Genomic DNA, 21,653 nt, shown 5'->3' with positions numbered 1-21,653 from the left:
ATAGTGCCTCGGGGGCCTAGTCCTGGGACCCCCATTGTGCTAGGCGCTGTACAAAAACAGAACAAAAAAATGATCCCTGCCCCCAGGGGATTACAATCTAAGCATAAAACAAGAGACAATAGGTGGATACAGAGAGACAGACAGACAGACAGGGGAATACGAGCAAACAATGAGACAATATTGGTCAGCATGATCGGCAGTAGTCTCAGCACATCAGCAGCCTAACCACTGTCAAGTTTTTTGTAGGCATCATGACAGAGGGGAGTATTGAGGAAGGATTTGAAGGAGGCCAACGCATTGATTTTGGGAGCGTTACTGGAGAGCTTCTCCCAAGTGCGAGGGGCAGCATGAGAGAAAATACGCTGGTGTTTGGTTGCAAATTTTGCAAGAGGGCGATGGATGGTGGAATCCTGGGATGATCAGAGGTCAGTAGCAATAGCTCGAGAGTGAATGACAGATGATCAGTTGGGTGGAGATTGATTGTGAAGGTCCTTGAACGCAAATACAAACATGGCAAGAAGATTTCTGATAGCACAAGGATCTTTAATCAAGCAGAAAAATGCAAAATATATTGAGTGGCTGGATGAAGCAGCTACATAAATTAAGACTAGAAATAAGGTCCAAATGTTTAACGGTGAAGGTTGTTCAATGGAACAACTTGCCTCAGAATGTGGTGGATTCTCCATCACTTGAAGTTTTTAAATCCAGACTGCAAGTCTGTCTAAAAGATCGGCATTAGCTCAAGCAGAGTCGCTGGGCTTGATGCAGAAATCACTGCGTGAGATCGTATGATCTATGTTGTGCAGAAAGTCAGACTAAATGAGCTTAATGACTCCTCCTGTCCTTAAAATCTGATTTGAACTCTGATTCCCTGCAGGACCTTGCCTCGGTATCCTCATCTGTAATGCCCTTAGAAAGGAAAACTCAAATGCACAACTATAAAATGGGGAAAACCTGGTAGTGCTGCGGGAAAGCATCTGGGGGTTATAGTGGATCACAAATTGAATACGAGTCAGTGTGATAAGGTTGCAAAAAAGACTAAGATCATTCTGGGGTGAATTAACAGGAGTGTTGTATATAAGTCACGGGAGGCAGTTGTCCCATTCTAGTCGGCACTGCTGAGGCCTCAGCTGCAGCCCTGTGTCCAATTCTGGGCACCACACTTTAAGAAGATGTGGATAAATTGGAGAACATCCATAGGAACACACCAAAAATTATCAAAGGTTTAGAAAATCTGACCTAGGAGGAAAGATTAAATAACTGTCCATGATTACTCATGAGAAAGAAGAAGGAGAAGGGGATTGGGTAACAGTGTTTAAATATGAAAGTAGACAAACTGTGGAAAGAGCACTGTGACCAGTTCTCCATGTCCGCTGAAGGTAGAACAAGCAGTAATGGGATTAATCTGCAGCAAGGGAGATTTAGGAAAAAATTTCTCATGCTAAGGTAGTTAAGATCAGGAACAGGCTTCCAAGGGAGGTTGTAGAATCCCCATCGTTGGAGGTTTTTAAAAACAGTTTGGACAAACACCTGCCGGGGTTGGTCTAGATTTATTTGGCCTGCCTCAGCACAGAGGACTAGGCTTGATGACCTCCTGAGGTCCCTTCCAGTCTGACATTTCTATGATTCTATGATCCCCAATCTCCTATGCCAGGGAATTTGTGCACTGCTGCATCAACACTTGTTTATTTGTACAGTTTTGTTGTGTGCAAATATGGCTGTTGCCCAACTATGTCATGGTACTAACACAAAGGGATTGAACAACTGCACTTCTCAATGACTTCAATAGGAGTTGTGGATATTTAGCACTAAAGCTGGTTGGGGATTTTCTATTTAAATGTTTTTTCATTAGAAAATGTCAGTTTGTCAAAATCAAAACTGTTTGCAGGTAAAAGTTTGGTTTTAAAGAATCTCCTGGTTCAAAATCACATTTACTAAAAAACTTTTGAAAATATCAAAATGGGGCATTTTGACCATTTCAGAACAAAATTTTGCTTTTCAGTTCAAAATGACTTTTCTTGTAGAAATTTCAGTCAATTTACACTAAAAAAAGGTTTAAAAAATTAAAAGGGCAAAATTAAAGCAAAACATTTTAATATAAACAAAATTAAATATTTCAATTTTGACCCAAATCCAAAAATATTTGGATTATAAATTTACAAACATTTTCTGAGATTTTGACTTTTCTTCCCACTTCAGTACCAGAAAAATTTTGCAAACTCTTGGAGGACAGGAAAACCATTTCCCTCCCAACTGCACTCAGCACCTCTTGGAAATAAGTCTTTTAATATAGGAAACAAGGAAAGTATGAGAGAAAGTTGAAGAATGTCAGACCAGTGAATTCCTTGCCACAAGAACAAGTTATGCAGTACTGATTAATACTGGTTACACCAAAGTGGTCAGTTAAAAGTCATTGTTGACCATTTTTCCAACTGGTGCAGCGTTTTTGTGCTTTGTTTGTTGACAGTGGCTAAGTTCTTAGTAAATCTACATGAGAAGTAACCTTCTGCATTTTTCCACATTTTGTCTGCTTTCTTGTCACTTTACTCTACCCACTGAGGATGCCACGAGAAGGCACCCACCTGTCTGCAACCTGGGATGCAGATCCTGGACTAGGCTTAGCAGGCTGCTCACTGGAACAGCCGGAGTGGCTGCCAAAGTACTGAAATGTGGCTCAGCCCAATCTTCACAGTGTGACTGTGGGCAGCAATGCAGATGGTCAAGCATGTGGCGGAAGGGCGCATCATTAGAAGATTGGAGGGTGAACTGCAATACCTTCCTACCCTCAATGATGCAGCAGTGAGATGGCTGGACAATCTAGACATTGACTGGTGACAAATACGAAAGATGTGATTAGTTGCTGCCCTTGTGTCATTCCTGCTCTACCAATATTTCCTAGCCTTTTGCAGCTGACCACCACATGCAGCATGAAAAGTAGTTAAAATTCTTTCTGGACCATTGTGGACCCAGTAGATATAAGGAGGTGTGCAAAGGAGGTGTGTATGCTATCACTTCAAAGGCATGGTATCATGAAAGGTTTCAGAGTAGCAGCCATGTTAGTCTGTATCCGCAAAAAGAACAGGAGTGTAGGAGCAGCTATGAAGAGCATCAGTTTGGCCATTCAGCCATCAGATTTGCTGCCCTGTAAAATATAACTGTGTATAAAATGCAGGGGAAATAGACAATTCTAAGATACTTGCTCTGGGCCAGATTTTGATCTCCTTTTTCACATTGAGTAGTACTTTAGGCATTGATAGAGCAAAACACTTAAGCACTTCAAGTCTGTGCTTAAGTGTAGTCTTAGCTGTGAATACTTCCTGGAATTGGGTCTTAAGTGCTTTGCTGAACAGGGATAGACTTAAGGACACACAAACTTAAGCCTGTGCTTACCTACTTTGATGAATCAGGACCTCACTCCTTGAACAGTCTCATTAAAACTGAGTAAGGTACCACCATGCCTAAGTAAGGGTGTCTGCATGTGGCTTCTGTGATTAATTAAACAAAATGCACATGTGTTTTAGAGAAAATATATATGATTCCATATAACATTACTAAGGTTGTGCTCACAGTCTTTCTACCAGTTTGAACATCTTTACTGGTTTGAGAGCTATTTCCTATACGTTTAGTGGGGAATGCTATTCAGAGACTACTCCCTGCACTCAGTCCCCTCAGTCTTAGAATATCAGGGTTAGAAGGGACCTCAGGAGGTCATCTAGTCCAACCCCCTGCTCAAAGCAGGACCAATCCCCATTTTTTCCCCACATCCCTAAATAGCCCCCACAAGGATTGAACTCACAACCCTGGGTTTAGTAGGCCAATACTCAACCACTGAGCTATCCCTCCCCCCACAGGACTTGAGCATTGAACGACAGGGCAGGGACACCTACATGGTCCCCAGGACCAGCACTCTATTGCAGGGCCTATAAGAGTATTGGAAACTATTTTGTAACTTGTTAATTTGCAGTCACTACAAAGTGACTGCTATAATAGTCATATGCCAAAATTTGAAGCTATCTACATAGTACAACTCAATGTGTATCTTGTGTTTATCCTGATATGAACTGTGTGGGACTACATACTTGTTCATACAAGTATAAACTTAACAAAACCAGATTAAAACAAGACTCATTTTACTCAGTCTCCACTCGTGATCATACTTTGCAAAATATATTTATACTTTATTTCATTTCTATATATTTAATCTGAGAACTTTGCACCAACACAAATATATTTTATATGCATCACCGTGTATTGTAATTAAATGGATGGAAAACAAGACATTCCCTTTTTGGAGCAGAAGTCTTTCTGGATTAGATACATGAAAAGCTCTTGGGAAGAGATTAAACATACCGTTATGAATTATAGCTTTCTTAAAAACTAATTATCATTATAGGACAGACATCTGTAAATGCTGAGAAAGCTGGAAAATCAGCTTTGACATTGACGGGCAGACATGTCCCATAAATTACAGTACTTTCAGTCTTTTCCCTTCCTACATACAAAATGGAGTGGTTTCCAGTACAGCAGAAAGAGTTAAATTTTCATTCTAATGTTCTGTAATCGCCTAGCAGAGCATTTAATTCATTGGACATTCTAAGCCACCTGTCTGTGAGAGTGAATGTACATGAGGGAAAGAGGGAGGGAGAAGTAGCCTCAGTACTTTGTAAAATCATTTCTTGAGACAAGCTTGTTGAAGAGATCAGTGCTGATACTGACAATAAGCTTTCCTTTCCCACTGCCAGAAAACGTAAACATCCCAATTACATCTCAGAAACCACAGTCACTACCTGCTTTCTGCAGCTGAGAAAAACAATCTCCACAAGACAGAGGTAAGAAAACTTCTCATTTCACCGGTTTCTTATTTCTACTTATTCAGACTGCATGCATTTGGCAATCAGTGGCAAATAATAATAGCATGCATTATACATCTAACATTGCAAGCGCCTGGAGTTTTGTTCTAATGATTTACAAGAGATTAATTATCTTGATATGGAGAAGACTTGCAAGGCAGCATCTGAACTTGGAGGTTTTCCTGATTCTCCTCTGGTTTGGAAAATGTGTCTGCTGGGGTTCACTTACAGTCCACACATCAGGTAGCCAACTGGCTACCTGGGGGAATCTTTGAGCAAGATTTTTTGAAGTGCCAGTTAAGTCTTAAGTTACACTGCTGCTCAAAGGCAAACCTGTTATTATGAGCACTGTGAGTCATCCTTTAAGGCACTGCATTTCCTAGACAATGAATCAAAAAGTAGAAATCAAATTATTGCGTTGGAGTTTCCCAGTTTTAGTGTTACCGGGTTCCTCATTATCATGGTACTTCTTTTAACATTACAGTACAGCTTCATGCTTTCTTCTGCATTCCAGCTAGTCCTTACCATCTATGTGGATGCAGGTTAGTGTACAGAAGATCCATTCTGAGTATAGTTGCTTAAATATAAACATTTGTTCTATGTTTCAGAAAACAAGTAGGTAGAGCTGAGGGTACTTAGCACTAGGATTCTAAAAATGAAATGTACTAACATTATACAATTTTGGAATATTATATGCCATTTCTATTCCTAAGCAAAACCAATATATGTGTGTAGTAAATATATCACTTTTAGATGTTCATTAGATATTTGCTCAGCTGATGTTATTGAACTTCCCTTTTTATAATATTTCAGATGCAAATAGGCAGAATACGTCAACGTTTGTGCCATTGATGCAAAGGGACCCAAGTCATAACAGAAATATCTATCCTTGCAGATTTGTAGCTTTTATTGCACCAAATGCAACTGTGCATTTAACAGGATCATTTTTAAATCATCCATTTGGGATAGGTTTTCCCCCCTTCTGACGTGTTGTCCTTTCTAATCAGCAATAAGAGCAGAAAATGCAAATATTTCCCCTCCAGGCGGGTTCAGATATGTTTCTCATTAAACATTTCTACCTGGATTGGGTTTGAGCATTTGCCAGACTAAATGTGCTAAACAGCAGTGGCTTTAAGGGAAAGAACGAAGACTTGACACATGATCAGTACCACTCCACTGACCTGCCTAGGCCTTACTACTTTGTGTCGCTCAATAATAAAATCAAAAGCAGTGGAAACAGAAATACATAATGAAAAGCAAAACTATGATGCAAGATAACGTAAGAACATGCTTTGCATGTCAATTTATTCATTAAAAGAAAAGGAGTACTTGTGGCACCTTAGAGACTAACCAATTTATTTGAGCATAAGTGAGCTGTAGCTCACGAAAGCTTATGCTCAGATAAATTGGTTAGTCTCTAAGGTGCCACAAATACTCCTTTTCTTTTTGCGAATACAGACTAACACGGCTGTTACTCTGAAACCAATTTATTCATTTCAATTCTTACGTGGACCCCCACTCTGGGCTCAAGGTACAGTCGATAATTAAAGCCTCATAGGTCAAAATGGACACATGTACCATTGTGTTGGCCTTTCCTGAAGGAAAGGCTTAAAAAGAAGAAAGATAAAACACTTTCTTTCATTTCTATAGGTTTAATTTGAGAACTTTGCAGATTCCAATACCCTGACACACGATAAGTAGCATTGTACCCCACAAGAAGTCCCATTAGAGTCTTGCAGATTCCCAGTGCATTGGACTTCTTTGTTGGGAAACATGGTTGCTATTTAAAGTGACTAAAAGCAACAGAATCTGGCCCTCACTAAATAGTACCTGTCTGAACTGAGTAAATTAGAGGGAAGCAAGGAAAGGTAGGTAGGAGGCAAAGGGGAGTAAGGGTCTGTGTACCGATCATGAGAGCTTTTTTGATAATACCCCCATTTGCTGCATTCTAACAAGAAAGGTCTTTGGGCTGCAAAGGATTTTTATGGGCCATGGATGCCAGAGTTAGTGGGATGTTGAGGGGTGTGTCTGTGCTTCCTGTCTGGGGGAGGGAGAGAGGGAGAAACTGTTCGATAATTGCAACACTTGCACCAGGGAGACAGCTGTACATTCTTCCAGTAATAAATAGATGTGGTCCTGGCTGCGTGCATCGCTGTTCTGGGGACTCTGCCTGCGTGCACTAAACCAGCAGTAAGGAGACTGCAAGGTCACATAACATCTCCGCTAGTGCCATCGCCACTATTCAGAAACCATGAGTCGGACACTCCCATCCAGGTGTTTGTTCAGCCCGTCATTGGGATAAGAGGCAGCCGGGTAGTTTGCTTGCAGGTCCAGATCCAAACTTTCCCAGAGCTTAGGGCTACTTTGGGTGCAGGGTTCTGGGTTCAGGTTGCTCTCCAATCAGAAGTGAGCTTGCCAGGATCTTCACGCATTACCTGAATTTGCCCATTATCAAGATGGCCAAGCCCAGTTACCATGAGTGAGGACAGGACTTTTGTGCCTCATTCATCTTTACTTGATGTGTTCCATTGAGGTGCAAGGACATTCGCTCACCAGTACCAACAAGCCAGAGACAGAAGGAGAGGAAGCCTCTTTCCCCGCTGCTATTGCCCAGAACAGCAGGAAACAGGGTCGAGATAACAAAGGCAGGTCTCATAGTCTGGTATGATTGAGTGACTGCACAGAAGCCTCACAGACTGCATCACAATGCCCAATGACTGTGCAGTGCCACAGGGAGATTGTCAAACCCAGCACCCATCTGGGCATCTCCACATCTTCCTGGTATCCAGTGATGAGATGTATGCCACGATATGCCAGGGGTTGCGAACATAAGAAAAATAGCCCTAGAGCTCTGCAAAGGATCTCACCACTCCCGTCCTGCTCCAGTGCTGAACAAACCAGCAGCCCATCCAAGCGCTGATCCATTCACACGTCACTCTAAAGGCTGTCGATGAAGAGTTCAGAGTTATAACGTCACCCTTTCACCAGCTCCTCGAACTCACCAAGGACAGCCGGGGCACAAGACACTGGAAATCTGAGGTATTCAGTTTGCTCTGTCTCACGGTTTCTCTGAATGTGGGTCGGTTACTTTGCGGACTCGGTCGGTTTGGCTTACAGGGACAGAGCCGCTGTTTCTGAAGACACATGAGACAACACCTGCTCCACACCAGACAGATGATGTCTTTGAAATGAGTCAATACTATGCCCCATCTGCTAGGTTTAGGAAGCTGGGGTTTTTAACTTTACAAGTAACTGTTTGCCCCTTAGCTTTCCGTAGGGAGCACCAGGGCAGAGGTCCATTTGGTACAGCACAGTGAGGGACACGCTTACACGGCTGCTATCCATGCAGAGCACTGAGAGCAAAACTCAACTCTGTGCCAAGAGCCAGTGGAAAACCCACAGGCGCTGACTCCATGGGTGCTCTGGGGCTGAAGACCCACAGAAAAAAAATACGGGTGCTCAGCACCCACTGGCAGGCCCCGCCGATCAGCTCCTCCCCCTTCCCCCAGTGCCTCCCACCCGCTGATGGGCCCCACCCATTGGCTCCTCCCTCTCCCCCCCCCAGCCTCCTGCCCACCGAGGATCAGCTGTTCAGCAGTGAGCAGAAGGTGCTGGGGGAGGGGGAAGAGGGGAGCAGGAAAAGGTGGAGCGGGGGTGGGGTGTGTTGGGGTGGGGGCAGAATGGGGCGGGGCAGGTGTGGGGCTTTGGGGGAAGAGGTGTAGTGGGGGCGGGGTCTGGGGTGGAGCCGGGATCGAACACCCACCAGGAAATCGAAGTTGGCACCTCTGGTAAAACCTAGGATTTGTGTGCAATCCAGATGAGACCTAACCCGTGCCTCGTGTTAGTGTGACGCACACCCCTCCTGGGCGTGGTGCTCTGTCCCTCATAGGGGCACCGAGCCCACATAGAGATGAATGAGTCTGCTACAGCCTTAGCTAAGGGGCAGGTGGCTTTTAGCTCATGCAGTAGAGGCTCGTGCATTTAGCTCCAGAGGTTCCAGGTTCGATCCTACCCACCAGGGTCTGTTGGTGTCACACTAGCACGCCAAACACCTGCTCGTGCTTGGCAGTAGGGTGTAAAGCTACCTACTGTGCACACGTGGCATTTCTGTGGTGCTCGGCACCACTATTATTTACTTTATACAGCACTCTAGAAATGCCTGTTGCTTTATGGACAGACAAAAGGCAATGCCCCTGCCCCACACTCAGTAACCCACTGTGAGCCTGCCACGGGCGCCTCTGTGGAACAATGTTCCATGGTGCTCCACAAGAATGCTCTGCATGCCACCGAGTGACCCATCCTCTGCGTTTAGATTCCTATGGGTCTGCTGCATTCCGGGTCTTCTGGGGCCAAGGAGACCAGTTGTCTGGTGCCTTGATGTCATGGTGAAAATGACACCAACGGAGACAGTAGCCCAGAGATGAGACTGGATACGCCTACCCCCACCTTCTCAGGGTACAGTCATTTCAAACCTACCATAGTAGGTGGCTATATTGTGAACTGTAATCTTTTCATGGTGTGCTCTCTAGAGCTCCAGATTTCTTCATCTAACACTTGATTACAAAGCCCCTTCTAGTCATGAAGCAAGCAAAGAGGCAAACATCCTTTCAAAGCAGCACCAGGCAAACTGCAAACCCCTGGTCATTTCACATGCCTTTCCACTGAAATAGCTCTGGAAATAATTTAGAGAATAGGACAAAAAATACAATTTCCAGTCGGTGAAAATTTTAACTGGCATGACAAGTTCTAGAAAAGAAAAATCTCCTGACAGTATTTTTCCTTAAGTCTTTTAAACAGTTGTTTGATTTTTACAGGTTCAGTGGCAGATAGTGAACTAGACTCGGAGTCAGATGACAAGAGTTCTAGTATAGGTTCTGCTAATGACCTTCTCTGTAACCTTGGGCAAGTTGCATCAGGTCTCTGTGCCTCAGTTTCCCCATCTGTAAAAATGGGAGACTGATGACTTGCCTTTTTCTTCAAGTGGTTTGGGATCTATGGATGCCACATAAGAGCTAAGTGCTACTCACGGCTTGCTATTCCTGGTGACTTTTAAAATGCTCCCAAGCTGCATCATCATATCCTCCTTGCCATAAAGGTCACCGGGTGATATTGACACTTTGTCAGAGACCAAAATAAGTCCTTCAGAAGCCATCAACAGACCAGGGACATGATGGCCCTGTTGAAGAACTGTCAGAATGACGGATTACCCTGTGCTAATGACCACACAGATGTTGCTCAAGATCAACAGGATTAATGATTCTGCAAAAGTGTCCTTCACAGTTTCTGGGCCCTCTCCTGATACAGAAGGAAAAGGATGCCTGCTCGCTCGCTCGCTCTCTTTTTTTTTTAAAGAAAACAATTGAATATCTTGGTTATCAGAGTCCCCATCATGAAGAGAAACAGCTAATAAAAATCAAGAGACAGGCTGTCTGAAATCAAAACCAGGGCGCACCATATTGACACCTCTATACCTGTTAACTAAGTCTTCCTTGATTAATTTCATCGCTGACATCAAGTCAAACTCCTAATGCAAACTGAGCTGTATTCTGTCCTAATCAAAAGGTGCAAATAACCATAATAGGGTCCGTTCTTACTAGTGTAAGTCTTAAATATATGTATCTTCGATAGCTATACACACACACATATATTTATTTAAGTTCTCTCTCACATATAATATATATCTATTAAGAGCTTAATTCTGCCCTCAGATATATGCTCCAACTGCCATTGATTAACCATAGTTCTGTGTGCCCATGCGTAGGGGAGAATTTGTCCCCAGATGTGTAAAGCAGTGTGGGGAAAATCATATTTTTGGTTTCTACTGAAGTTCTTCTCATAAACCAGCTTGAGTCTAAAGGTACAAAGCCCTCTTAAGGATCATCAGTATCAGTTTAGCCATTTGCTGCCCGTATTATCTGTAATTGCTTCAGTCAAATTACAGGTTCTTTTGCTGATGAATTTAAAATGATGACTCATTTTATTGGGTAAGATATATTTTAGCATCTGTGGTTCTTACCTGTTCTCTGCATACACTGTTCTGTTCAAATGTCTGTGTCAGCAGACAGGGTCTTTGGTGGGTTTTTCACTCATTTGCCATAGATCTTTCACAGACTCCTAGAAATGTCAGGCTGGATGGGATCTCAAGTACTGAGGCAGGACCAAGTAAACCTAGACCATCCCTGACAGGGGTTTGTCCTGCCTGCTATTAAAAACCTCCAAAGATGGGCATTCCATGACCTCGCTGGGAAGCCTGTTCCAGAGCATAACTATCCTTAGAGTTAGAAAGCTTTTCCTGAAACTCCCTTGCTGCAAATTAAACCCATTATTTCTTGTCCTACTCTCAGTGGCCATGGAGAACAATTGATCCCCATCCTCTTTATAACAGCCCTTAACAGATTTGAAGACTGTTATCTGGCCTCCTACCCTCCAGTCTTCTTCTCTCAAGACTAAATATGCCCCATTTTTTTAACCTGTCCTCATAGGTCCGACTTTCTAACCCCTGCATCATTTTTGGTGCTCTCCTCTGGACGCTCTCCAATTTATCCACATCTTTCCTAACACGATGCCCAGAATTGGACATGAGGTTGCAGCTGAGGCCTCACCAAAGCAACTAGAGCGGGACAACTACTTCCCGTGACCTACATACAAGATGCCTATTAATTCACTCCAGAATGATATTGGGTTTCTTTGCACTCTTATCACATTGTTCACTCATATTCAGTTTGTGATCCACTCTGAACCCTGGATCCTTTTCAGCACTACGACCACCTAGCCAGGTACCACCCATTTTGTAGTTGTGCATTTGATTTTTCCTTCCTAAGTGAAGTACATTGCACTTGTCTTATTAAATTTCATTTTGTTGATTTCAGACCAATTCTCTAATTTGTCAAGGTCACTTTGAATTCTAATCCTGTCCTCCCAAGTGCTTGCAACTCCCCCCCAGCTTGGTGTGATCCACAAATTTTATAAGTGTACTCTCCATGCATATATTGGTATTTTTATTACAGCCCTAATTTAAATAACTCAACATTTGTTTTGTCATATAATGAACCTTAAACAAGGTTAAATAATACAAATGCACATGCAGAAATGAAAAATAAGCATGAAAACTAAGTTTTTCTTGAAAAGTACCCTTAGGACAGGATCAGCACACACAGTGGTTGCCATTAAGTCAACTGCAGGTTGGTTTGAGAAAAGAAGTAACGGTAGTTTGATATTTCCTACATTTCTCTATAGGAAATACTGCAAACAGGCAGGTAACGTCATATAGGTCGCTAAGACAATTGCAAGCTTTTATTGTAGATGTCCCCCACCCAAGGACTGACCAAGAATGGCCTCTTTAGCTACTATTTAGCGACTAGATAATCACACTAAGGGGCTAGAGCTACAAGTTTCTACAATATAATTATTAAAAAGGGTCATATTTATAGACCCCCAAAGCACCCCGTCAGTAAATGTGAGAATTTTAATCTGGGGAAAGTGTGGCAGGTTGACAAGAAACCGCAGAATTTCTCCTTGAATGTTGCAAAAATGTCATCTGAAACAAAGCTGGTGATTAAATCTCTTTATAGATCATTTCCGGGATAGACTTGCAACATCATGGCCCCAAGCCAGCCTTCTCCCATTGAAGTTAATGGCAAAATTCCTATGAACTTCAATGGGAGTGGGAGCCTTAGTAACTACATATTTCATTAACAGAGTAAACAGAAGCATAAACCATCCATTACTACTGACTACTAGGTCTAAAGTTCCTGCTGGCCTGAGACAAGCTTTGGCTTGTATTCACCAACATTGTGGATACGGACAAAGTATTTTGCCTGTAGGGAAATGGGCAGGAGCTTTTTCTTAGCCCTTCTGGCATGTACATCCACCACAGAGATTCAGGAAAAGACCCCTGAAAGCACCCCAGCTTCATGCCAGTAGGAGGGAAAGGCAGGCAGAATGCTCTTTATTACTAAAGTTTTCTGAGAAAGATACCTGAAACCTTTCTAGGAAGATCTCAGTATCTATGTCAGATGAGTCTTAGGCCTGGTCTACACTAGCGGGGGGGATCGATCTAAGATACGCAACTTCAGCGACGAGAATAGCGTAGCTGAAGTTGACGTATCTTAAATCGACTTAGAATCACTTACTTTGCGTCCTCGTGGCACTCGATCGACAGCCGCCGCTCCCCCCGTCGACTCTGCTTCCGCCTCTCGCCATGGTGGAGTTCCAGAGTCGACGGCAGAGCGATCGGGGATCGATTTATCGTGTCTACACTAGACACGATAAATCGATCCCCGATAGATCGATCACTACCCGCCGATCCGGCAGGTAGTGTAGACGTGGCCTTAGTCAGTACTAATCTCTGAAACTTCTATAGTGTAAAAGTCTGTATTCTCCCTGTCTCCTAACACAAAAATATGGGACATTCAATGAAACTGAAAAGTGACAAATTCAAAACTGATTTAAAAAAACCCCACTTTCCCACACAATGCATAATCATACTGTGGAACTCATTGCCACTGGATGCCACCAAGGCCAAAAACTTAACAAAACTCAAAATAGGATTGCACATTTGTATGGATATCAGAAATACCCAGAATTGGGAGCATTATTGCTAACAAAAATTTTGGTAGGGATATAAAAACCCTGTGGTTTTAGAATGTAAGACAATGTAAGCAATCCCTATGTTTCCATGTACAGCTTGGACCAAAAAACTTCCATCTGTAGAATTGTGGGAGAACGTCCTGCATTCAAGTGAGAGCTGCTCCATGCATGACTACACGGCACCATACTTGATCAGGACCTTGATCAGGATAATTTTATTTTGTCTTCAATAGCTCTTCTTCTGGGCCCCCATTTTTCACTAGCTGCTTTGGTGATAACTTGACACTTGTCATTCAGTCAGAGAATTGTGGTTACACTGAGCACATATAGCCATTTGAAAGCTATTCCTTGTAAAGGGGGAGGGGAGGGGGCACTACAAACAACTGTCACCACGGCAAAAGCTTTGTAAGTGTGGCCATTGTGGCAGGATCAGCCTGACTACCTGCCTTCTGCAGAGCTTCTCACTGTGCCCCGATCCAGCAAAGCACTTAAGCATGCGCTTAATTTGAAACAAGTGGATGATTTTGGCATTGCCAATCTATTTAGTGTGGAAGACACCCAGAAACTACAGTAAGGGGCAGTAGAGGATGGGAAGGGTCAAATTTGCCCCTTTGGTTGACTAGTACTGTATTGCCTAGGTGATGCCATTGATAAGGGACCATTCAGAATGAGCAAAGAGATGGCAATCTAGCCCTAAAGTAGATCAGCCCAGTGATTTCAATGGGGCTATTCATGGGCTTACACTCTGCTGAGCATATGATCTTACTATGGGTGCCTGCAGCCTAGTTAGCATGCTGTCTGCAATGTAAAACTGTAACAATAAAGCTATGAAATTGTATTGTGAACCAGCTCCTTGAGCCTGAATCTTTTGCCCAGGTTCAGGAAGCACTCTCTGGCAGCAGCAACACACTCGAAAGTGTAGTTCGAATGAACAAAAGCTATTGAATTGGGGAGGGTTTTAAACTGATGACTGTGGGTTTGTTTCCAATTAAAAACACAATGATGCTGACGGGATTGCAATGTATCACCTCCAGGGGTGACACCACATACCCCAGAAAATGTCCCAACTCAGGTTATCTGTACTCCAGTCTCTGCACTGGCTCCCCACCCTCGATGCAGGGTGCAGTCTAGGTCTTTGCCCTGATATTCAAAGCCTGTTGCCATCTGGCACCCTGAAGGAAGGCACCGTGAGTGAGACACGAGAGAGCTAGGCTCAATTCCCTGCTCTGCCAGAGACTTCCTGTATGACTTTGGGCAAGTCAAGTAAAGCCAGATTTTTAAAGGTATTTAGGCACCTAACTTCCATTCATTTAATGATTTCTTTAAGTCTATGGTAATGGTGCCTAAGCAGATAGACCTGCCCTGCCAGTTCTGTTCTGCTGGAACAATGAAACTATTGACCATGCAGGGAAAGCTTGCATGTGAGGGAGACAAGCTTTTTACTAGAGCGAGGCTATGGAACTGACTGCCACAAGAAATACAAGACCACTTCTTGAGAACTAAATCCAAAACTCATTGCTTCAGCTTGGTTTCCCTCCGTAAGTTGTTCTCACACACAGACATCCAGGATGCAGAAGTGAGTCGTGTTTCCAAACAGCCCCGCAGTTTGATTTTTATTCAGGCCCATCTCTGCTAAGAAAGGTTAACTTCAGAGGGGGTCCAGTGCAGCATTCCCCCACCTGACAGAAGCCCAGGCTGCAAGGCAAACCAGATGCATCACCCAATGGGTTTGTGGGGGGCAGAGCCCAATGGATTGAATTGTTTGTTTCCTTCTCTTATCCCAGGTGACAGTCGTTTTGTTGGCCCAGATCAACTCTGTAGCAAATTGCTATCAGGCACTCTCACAGGGCAAAGGGTACATATCTAAGCTTCTACATCTTACGGGAACTCAAACTCTTACAATCATTACCTATGTATAGGTATTGCTAGGCAGGAGGTTGGGTGAAACCTTGTTGAAGCAGCTGGCAGCCCTTCATTCACAATATGTGTAAGAAGCAGTTAAGCTCCTTTTGGACTTAGATAGCTGAAACAATAGGAGTCACCCCTCCCAAAACACATGGCACATGCAAGAACAGTCAGGAGCTGAGCTATGTGAGATAGGGGGATTTCAGTGGGGCTAAACGCAAACATAGGGGGCTTGGTATTATTTGGTGGGGCTGTGTGTGTGAGTGTCTGTCTGAAAAAGAGAGACCAGGAAGCAGCTTAGAAACACCACAGAAGCAATCAGAGAAGACAGCAGAAAGCCAAGGACAGCCAGAGAAGCACTTGTAGCATGACCCTGGCCTGAGAGAAGGCGAAGAGAATGCTTTTTGGGGCAGAGTGCTGGCTGGGAAAAGGGGCTTGAAATACTGAACAAGGAAACTGCCTCCAGTTTGATTCCTGCTGTGTTCAGGGAAATAGGACTTTGTGCATCCTTTGTAAATAAAGAGGATCGCAGCAAAGCAATACCTGACTTCCATCCTCCGTTTCTCCTAACAGAAACAATCAGCAAGACCCTGAATATTGGCTAACCACTTGGTTCAAAAGGGGCAACAATACCAAGATTAGCAAAGTATTAATCGTGGCAACAGCACATCCTTGCCTACAGAATCAAATCAGCCCGCAGAAAACACCACTGCCCCCCACCTCCCATGTACACCATTCCAGTGTCAGCTCTAGACATTATGGTTGCCAAATCTAAAAACTGAGGGGAAACCACATGCCCAACCTGCTCTCTCCTTAGCCCTCCTTCTTCCCTCTGCCGCCCCTCGATCCTTCCCAAGGCAGCATGAGTGAGGAATTCTCTGCGCTTCAGTACAGGGGGGCTGGAACAATTTGTATCGTGTGGGTGCTGAGAGCCATTGAACCAGACTGTGAACCCTGTGTATAATGGAAACCACTTCAAGCCAGGGGGTGCGGCAGCCCCCCCAGCACCCCTCGTTCCAGCACCTGTGCTTCAGCATGTAAATGAATGTGTTTTCAAACCAGAGTTCTTCTGCATATCACAGCCAGGAGCTCTTGGCACCCAGGGCAGTCTGGTCTCAGAGGAGCTTGCGTCTCTTCACAGAATATCGTTGTGTTTTCCAATCCATAGCCCACAACAACAGTAGTTAAATAAACCCAGCTGCGGAGGAAAAGGCAAGCGGATCCCTAGAAAGCAAGAAGAAACTTAGCAGAGCCTGCAGATGTATCTCTGGCTGCTTGCACGCACTGTTCAGTGCACAGCCTTCAATCTTTCTCTGCAGCGCAACCCCTCCTCCCGCTGCTGCTCAGGATCATTTGCTGGAAGCTCGGAGCAGCACACGGCTGAGCTCAGAAGTTTGGGAAGGGATCTGGGAAGACTGAGGAGCTGGAGGTTGGAAGCCCTCACAAACCAGCAGGCTGGCGCATATTCTGGAGTGGTTTTGAATTCCAAAACTTTCTGCTCTGCCAGGGAAAAAGCCAGCACAGCAAAGGCACTGACACCTGGAGGCATCTCTTTTGGATTCAGCTTCTTTTAGCAGAGCCTAGCAGGGCTCCCTGACTCCCCCCGGGGGAAAAGCTCTTTGAGAAGGTCCTGAGAGCAGCAAGACACTGGTTGAAAGGGTGGAGGGGTGAGTCACTCACTTGCCTTCCCCGGTGGGGGTAAGGGAGTTGACCAAATTGATCATGAGACTCTTCTTACACCGCCCATGGAGGGCTTCTTAGGGCGCTGCCCCACCAGGAGAACTGGGGCTGTGGCGGGAAGCCCCCACCAGCACATACTGAGCGCAGTCAGTTCTGTAGGCACTGGAGATGGAGAATGAAGTTGGGAAATCTGTGGACAACCAAATGGATAAGTGTGACGATGTGACGCAGCAGGGAGGGGGGAGTGTTGACCTGGGGATGTGCCCTGGGAATGGGAGACCTGAGAGCCTGTCACCTGAGCCGGGAGGGGGAGGTGACACCTCGGCCCAGGAACGTGGAGGGAGGCTGCAGCAGGGAACCGGCTGGGTGGGTTTAGTTTCAGTTTGGGGCTGGGTGGAGGAACGCAGGGAACCCCAGGGCTGGGGTCTAAGCTCCCTGCTCCCCCAGAAGGACTTGACTAAGGGCTCCTGGGTGTACCCACAAACTCTGTTTTGGACTGTGTTCCTGTTGTCCAATAAACCTGTTTTACTGGCTGGCTGAGAGTCTCAGTGAATCCCAGGAAGAGGGGGTGCAGGGCCTGGACTCCCCCACACTCCGTGACAATAAGTACATGTAATCATTAAGTGTTTGATTTCCCTCCCTGCCCTTCCCTGTGGTGATGTTCTGTGTCCCCTCTTGCCTGAGCAACCATGGATTTTGCCAACCTGGTAAGTTGCCAGGTGCTATTAATTTCTGATCCTCCTTCACCCCTCCTGTTTCAGAGTTACAATAATGGGGAAATCAGAAAGTCAAATGGATATTGTGGAAAAATCGACAAAATCTGGGAAGAAATCCTGGAGCTTTGTGACCATCGGTCTGTCTGTCCTGTTGCTGCTCATGACCTGTGCGGTGGTCGCCCTGGTGATCCTGTTTGCCAACAATAGAGGTAAGAAACCTGCCACTCTCGCCCTTCTCCAAGCCCCTTCTTCATTAACACACCCATAAGAGTCTTTTCTGCAGCACTAAATCAAAAAATGGGAGAGAAGGTGCAAACACCTCTGTCTGGGAGACTTTGTTTTCATTCTCTCCGTCTTGCTCTGGGCTCATTAACAGAGATGTTTATCTTCAGACACCTGCTTTTCTGTATAACTATGCAATGCAAGTGGCTTCGATCACTTGGATTAAATCCAAGATCTAGCAAATTTGATTTGACAGAGACCAAAACGTGTCACAGTCTTCACTGGGCAAAACGCGTATGCGACACACTCTGTGTGTGTGTTTCTGGAGGGAAAGTGTGCGTAAATTCTAACAGTTGGTATTTTTGTGTATTTGTAGAAGCCTAAGAGTCTAAATTCCTTTTAGGCAGAAGTTTGAAAGCAACAGCTGCCTACCAGAGCCACCTGGGGCGTTATTTCAGTGTAAAAACTGCTTTGAAAAATGCTAGCGAAGAGAGGTAACATAAATGAGGGCGCACAGGGCTGTTTAAAATGTCAGTGAGATGCAGTTCAGTGACTTTCATGTGACCATTTTGCCAGGGTGGACGTTGCTGAAGTGTATGAAATGGAAAGTGTCCCCATAACACCATGTTTTTCACTGGCACCTCAATTGCAAAACAATTTTTCTTAAGTGTTCCTTTAAACAATGTAGGCAGGGTTTGTAGCAGCACCTGCCTCCTGTTTGTCACTTTCCTGAACACCTCTTGATTTCAGAGCTTTGTTGAGATACTTGAGAATGAAATAAATGAATTCTAATGTCAACACTAAAGCAAGGCAGGGTTTCTTCTCTATATATTGTATCTGCATTCCCTACCTGCAGCGAATTGCTTTCTAAGGCACTCAGAAGTACCCCAACACTGCCAGTTTCCAAACAGCAATTCATGTAAAAGGCTCCTTTTGTTGCTGCTTGTACTCTTCTGCCACTAGCAAATGAATGTTATCAGCATTTGTTACAATTCGGGACAAAACTCCTGAGCGTTTGACACTCATCATGCTCAGCAGAAAGTTTCTCATATTTAATCTGTTACCCCTGGAGATGTGAGAAAAAATATCCCCGCTGGCTTCGTGTGCTACTGAGAACTGAAATTCCATTTCAAGGAGAGGATCTAGTGTCTTTAAATACTGAGCTGGAGCAGAATTCAAATATTTGGCTCCACAAAGGGTTTGTCAAATCTGTTTGGCAGTTTGCTTTGCCTGTGGGGCTGCTCTGTTCCAGGTTCAGATGAAGTAAAAAGTCAGCTGAGAGGGATGACCTGGACAGCTTGCAGCTGGACAATCTTAGGCCCCTTCACAAGGGTCACTAGAAAGTCTTTCACCAAATGCAGAGCAGAGTCTGGGTAAATCTCTCCTAGAATATACGTTAACAAGAGGGCAGCAGGCGTTGTTCAAATCTAGGCTCCAGGGTTGTAACTCCCAGTAACACAGCAACGGGGAAATGCAATTTGGACAGAATGTTCATGATGGGAGCAAGAACTTTTACTTTGTGTTTATTTATTTTATTTTAATTACACACGAGTGTTAAGGTTGGAAATGGGAACAGAGTCCTTGATTTCTAATTAAAAGGTACACAGATTCACAGCTACAGCCAAATACGGTCTTCATCAAAATGACACTTCCCTGGAAATGCTTCTTACAGAAAATGCTATTTAGCCAGCTGAAAATTAATAGGCTCATATGTCCTCTTTCCCCTCTTTGTTGCAAAACATTGCAGCTTATGCAGCCGTGTGACAACACTCTTTTGGACCAGCACTGATGAATCTTTTCGTAAGAGATCTGAGGGATTTTTGACCTCTAAAGAAGCCTTTATATCCCCAATGCCGGGCCCAAATAAGTCCAAAAGCAGAGGAAAGAGACAACTGCAGAATGATCTTGAGAGGAGGGTAGTCAGGGAGGAAGACAAAGGTGAAGGGATGTACTTTTGATCTGAATATGCCAGAGTCCTTTACATGATTTCCCCCATTCATTACCTTCCCAAAGGATCAGCCTCAGGGACACTTCCTGAATAGCATGAGAGTTATTAGCACAACCCCAAAAATTCCATCCCTGCATCACACAGGCTTTGGTCCCAAAAGCATCTTAACACTGATCCTATCATAATAGAGTATGTCAAGCCACAGTCAACCTTTATAAAAACACTGATGAATGCTATTTAAATGAAATTCTCCCACTATTGCCAACCCCAACTGTTCGAAAAAATTTGTTTCTGGTTTCAGAGCCTTTAGGGTTCTCACAGGTAATATTTGTAAGATTTTCTCCACAACCCTAAGCGTTAACATTATTATTATTGTTTTATTTATTCGTTGTAGTGCAGTAGCACCTAGGAGCCCTAGCCACAGACCAGCACCCTATTGTGCTAAGCGCTGTACAAATGGAGGAAAAGGACAGTCCCTGCCCCATAAAGCTTAGAAACTTAATTTTGTTTTTAATACAGCTGAGATTCTCAGGCAATCACATGCCTCCAGGTGCTGGGGCTTTAACAAAAATATGATCACAAGCTCCACAATGAAATTCTGAGAGCGAGCCATGCTCTTCACCTTTCATACTGGAGTGAATGTGGAGGAAGCGGAGTAACATGAATGTAAAACCAATCCAAATGAGAGGAGGGACAGGTCCAGAATGACAGAAGTTGGATGAATATTCAGCATCTGCTAATTCTTGCTTCAATTTATAAATTCATTTCCATCGGCCGTGCCCAAAGATAGCTTGCGTTTGCTTCTTAAGTGATATTCACCTGTCAAAGGCCTGGTAAGTTGCACCACTTAACTCCCATTTAAAACAGAGTGATGCAGCGCTGTCTGCAGACAGATGAATTGCAAACCTCCATGGACCAAGTTTTATCCATCTGAATTTGCCATGGAGAAATAATTTCAAAAACATAGGCACAAGTATCTGTGGGAAATTAATTTTAGATTTGTACACACAGGTATTTGTGCCCTAAATGCTTGCAAAGTCATCCAATAAGGTTACAGAAATAATCCCAAGGGGACTTGTTCAACCAATCACAACTGACCAATGCAGCACGTATATAGAATATCCAACAGTTGCTTAGAGCAGCCTACAATCAAGCTGTAGATTTTAAAATATTTGCAAATAGAGGAGCAAAAACTGCAAATAATAATAATAAATTGAGTGGTGTGTACAAATTGAGGAAATTGACATCCAGTACAGATATTCTCTGAAGAAAAGAAGCTAACTTCAGTGGATCAATTATGTGTTACAAGTAAACGGCTCAGCTTTAAGAGCGACACAGCCAATCTGCAATGTTGACAACACTTCTGCAGATGAGAACTGTCTGGGAAACAAGTGCCTGCCAAACGGTAACTGTGGATCTAATTGCTTTAATATGTGCCATCCTCAGCCATCTGTAGTCCTTGAAGAAGGGGGGGGGGAGGAGAGACACTCAGACAAAAGAAAAAATCAAAACCAAAAAACCCACACCACAAGGCCAGAGTATGCTTTGAACATATGACTGTGTCATTTGCTGGGTTCTCACCTTCTGAAAAGAAAGCTCAAAAAGGGAATGACGTGCAAAGCATGCTTGCATTCTGAAAATTTCGAACGACCCACTGCTCAGCAGAATCATTGTGCTGCCCTGACACTGTTGTGCTAAACAAGTCTAAAGACCCATTTATAAGTTCCTATAGTTTGTTACTGA

General features: G+C 44.0%; 1 protein-coding gene across 7 annotated transcripts in view; it reads left to right on the top strand.

The window, feature by feature from the left end:
• The first annotated feature begins 4,623 nt into the window (after nt 1-4,623).
• MMEL1 (membrane metalloendopeptidase like 1) overlaps nt 4,624-21,653 on the top strand; it is a 67,869-nt gene continuing 50,839 nt past the window's right edge. Inside the window, exons 1-2 of one of the 7 annotated variants that reach the window (XM_073316630.1) lie at nt 4,624-4,829; nt 17,786-17,949. In XM_073316630.1, the coding sequence (XP_073172731.1) occupies nt 17,796-17,949 (154 nt within the window). In that variant the 5' untranslated portion in view covers nt 4,624-4,829; nt 17,786-17,795. Of the gene's footprint in view, nt 4,830-7,872; nt 7,890-16,111; nt 17,391-17,785; nt 17,950-21,653 lie in introns of those variants that run through there. The other 6 variants (XM_073316632.1, XM_073316629.1, XM_073316628.1 and 3 more) reach the window with 6 other exon arrangements.

Source organism: Lepidochelys kempii, chromosome 18 (assembly GCF_965140265.1).
Source record: "Lepidochelys kempii isolate rLepKem1 chromosome 18, rLepKem1.hap2, whole genome shotgun sequence".
Taxonomy (NCBI): Eukaryota; Metazoa; Chordata; order Testudines; family Cheloniidae; genus Lepidochelys; species Lepidochelys kempii.
Note: the sequence above shows the minus strand (reverse complement) of the source record. Positions and strands in the feature narration are given on the sequence as shown.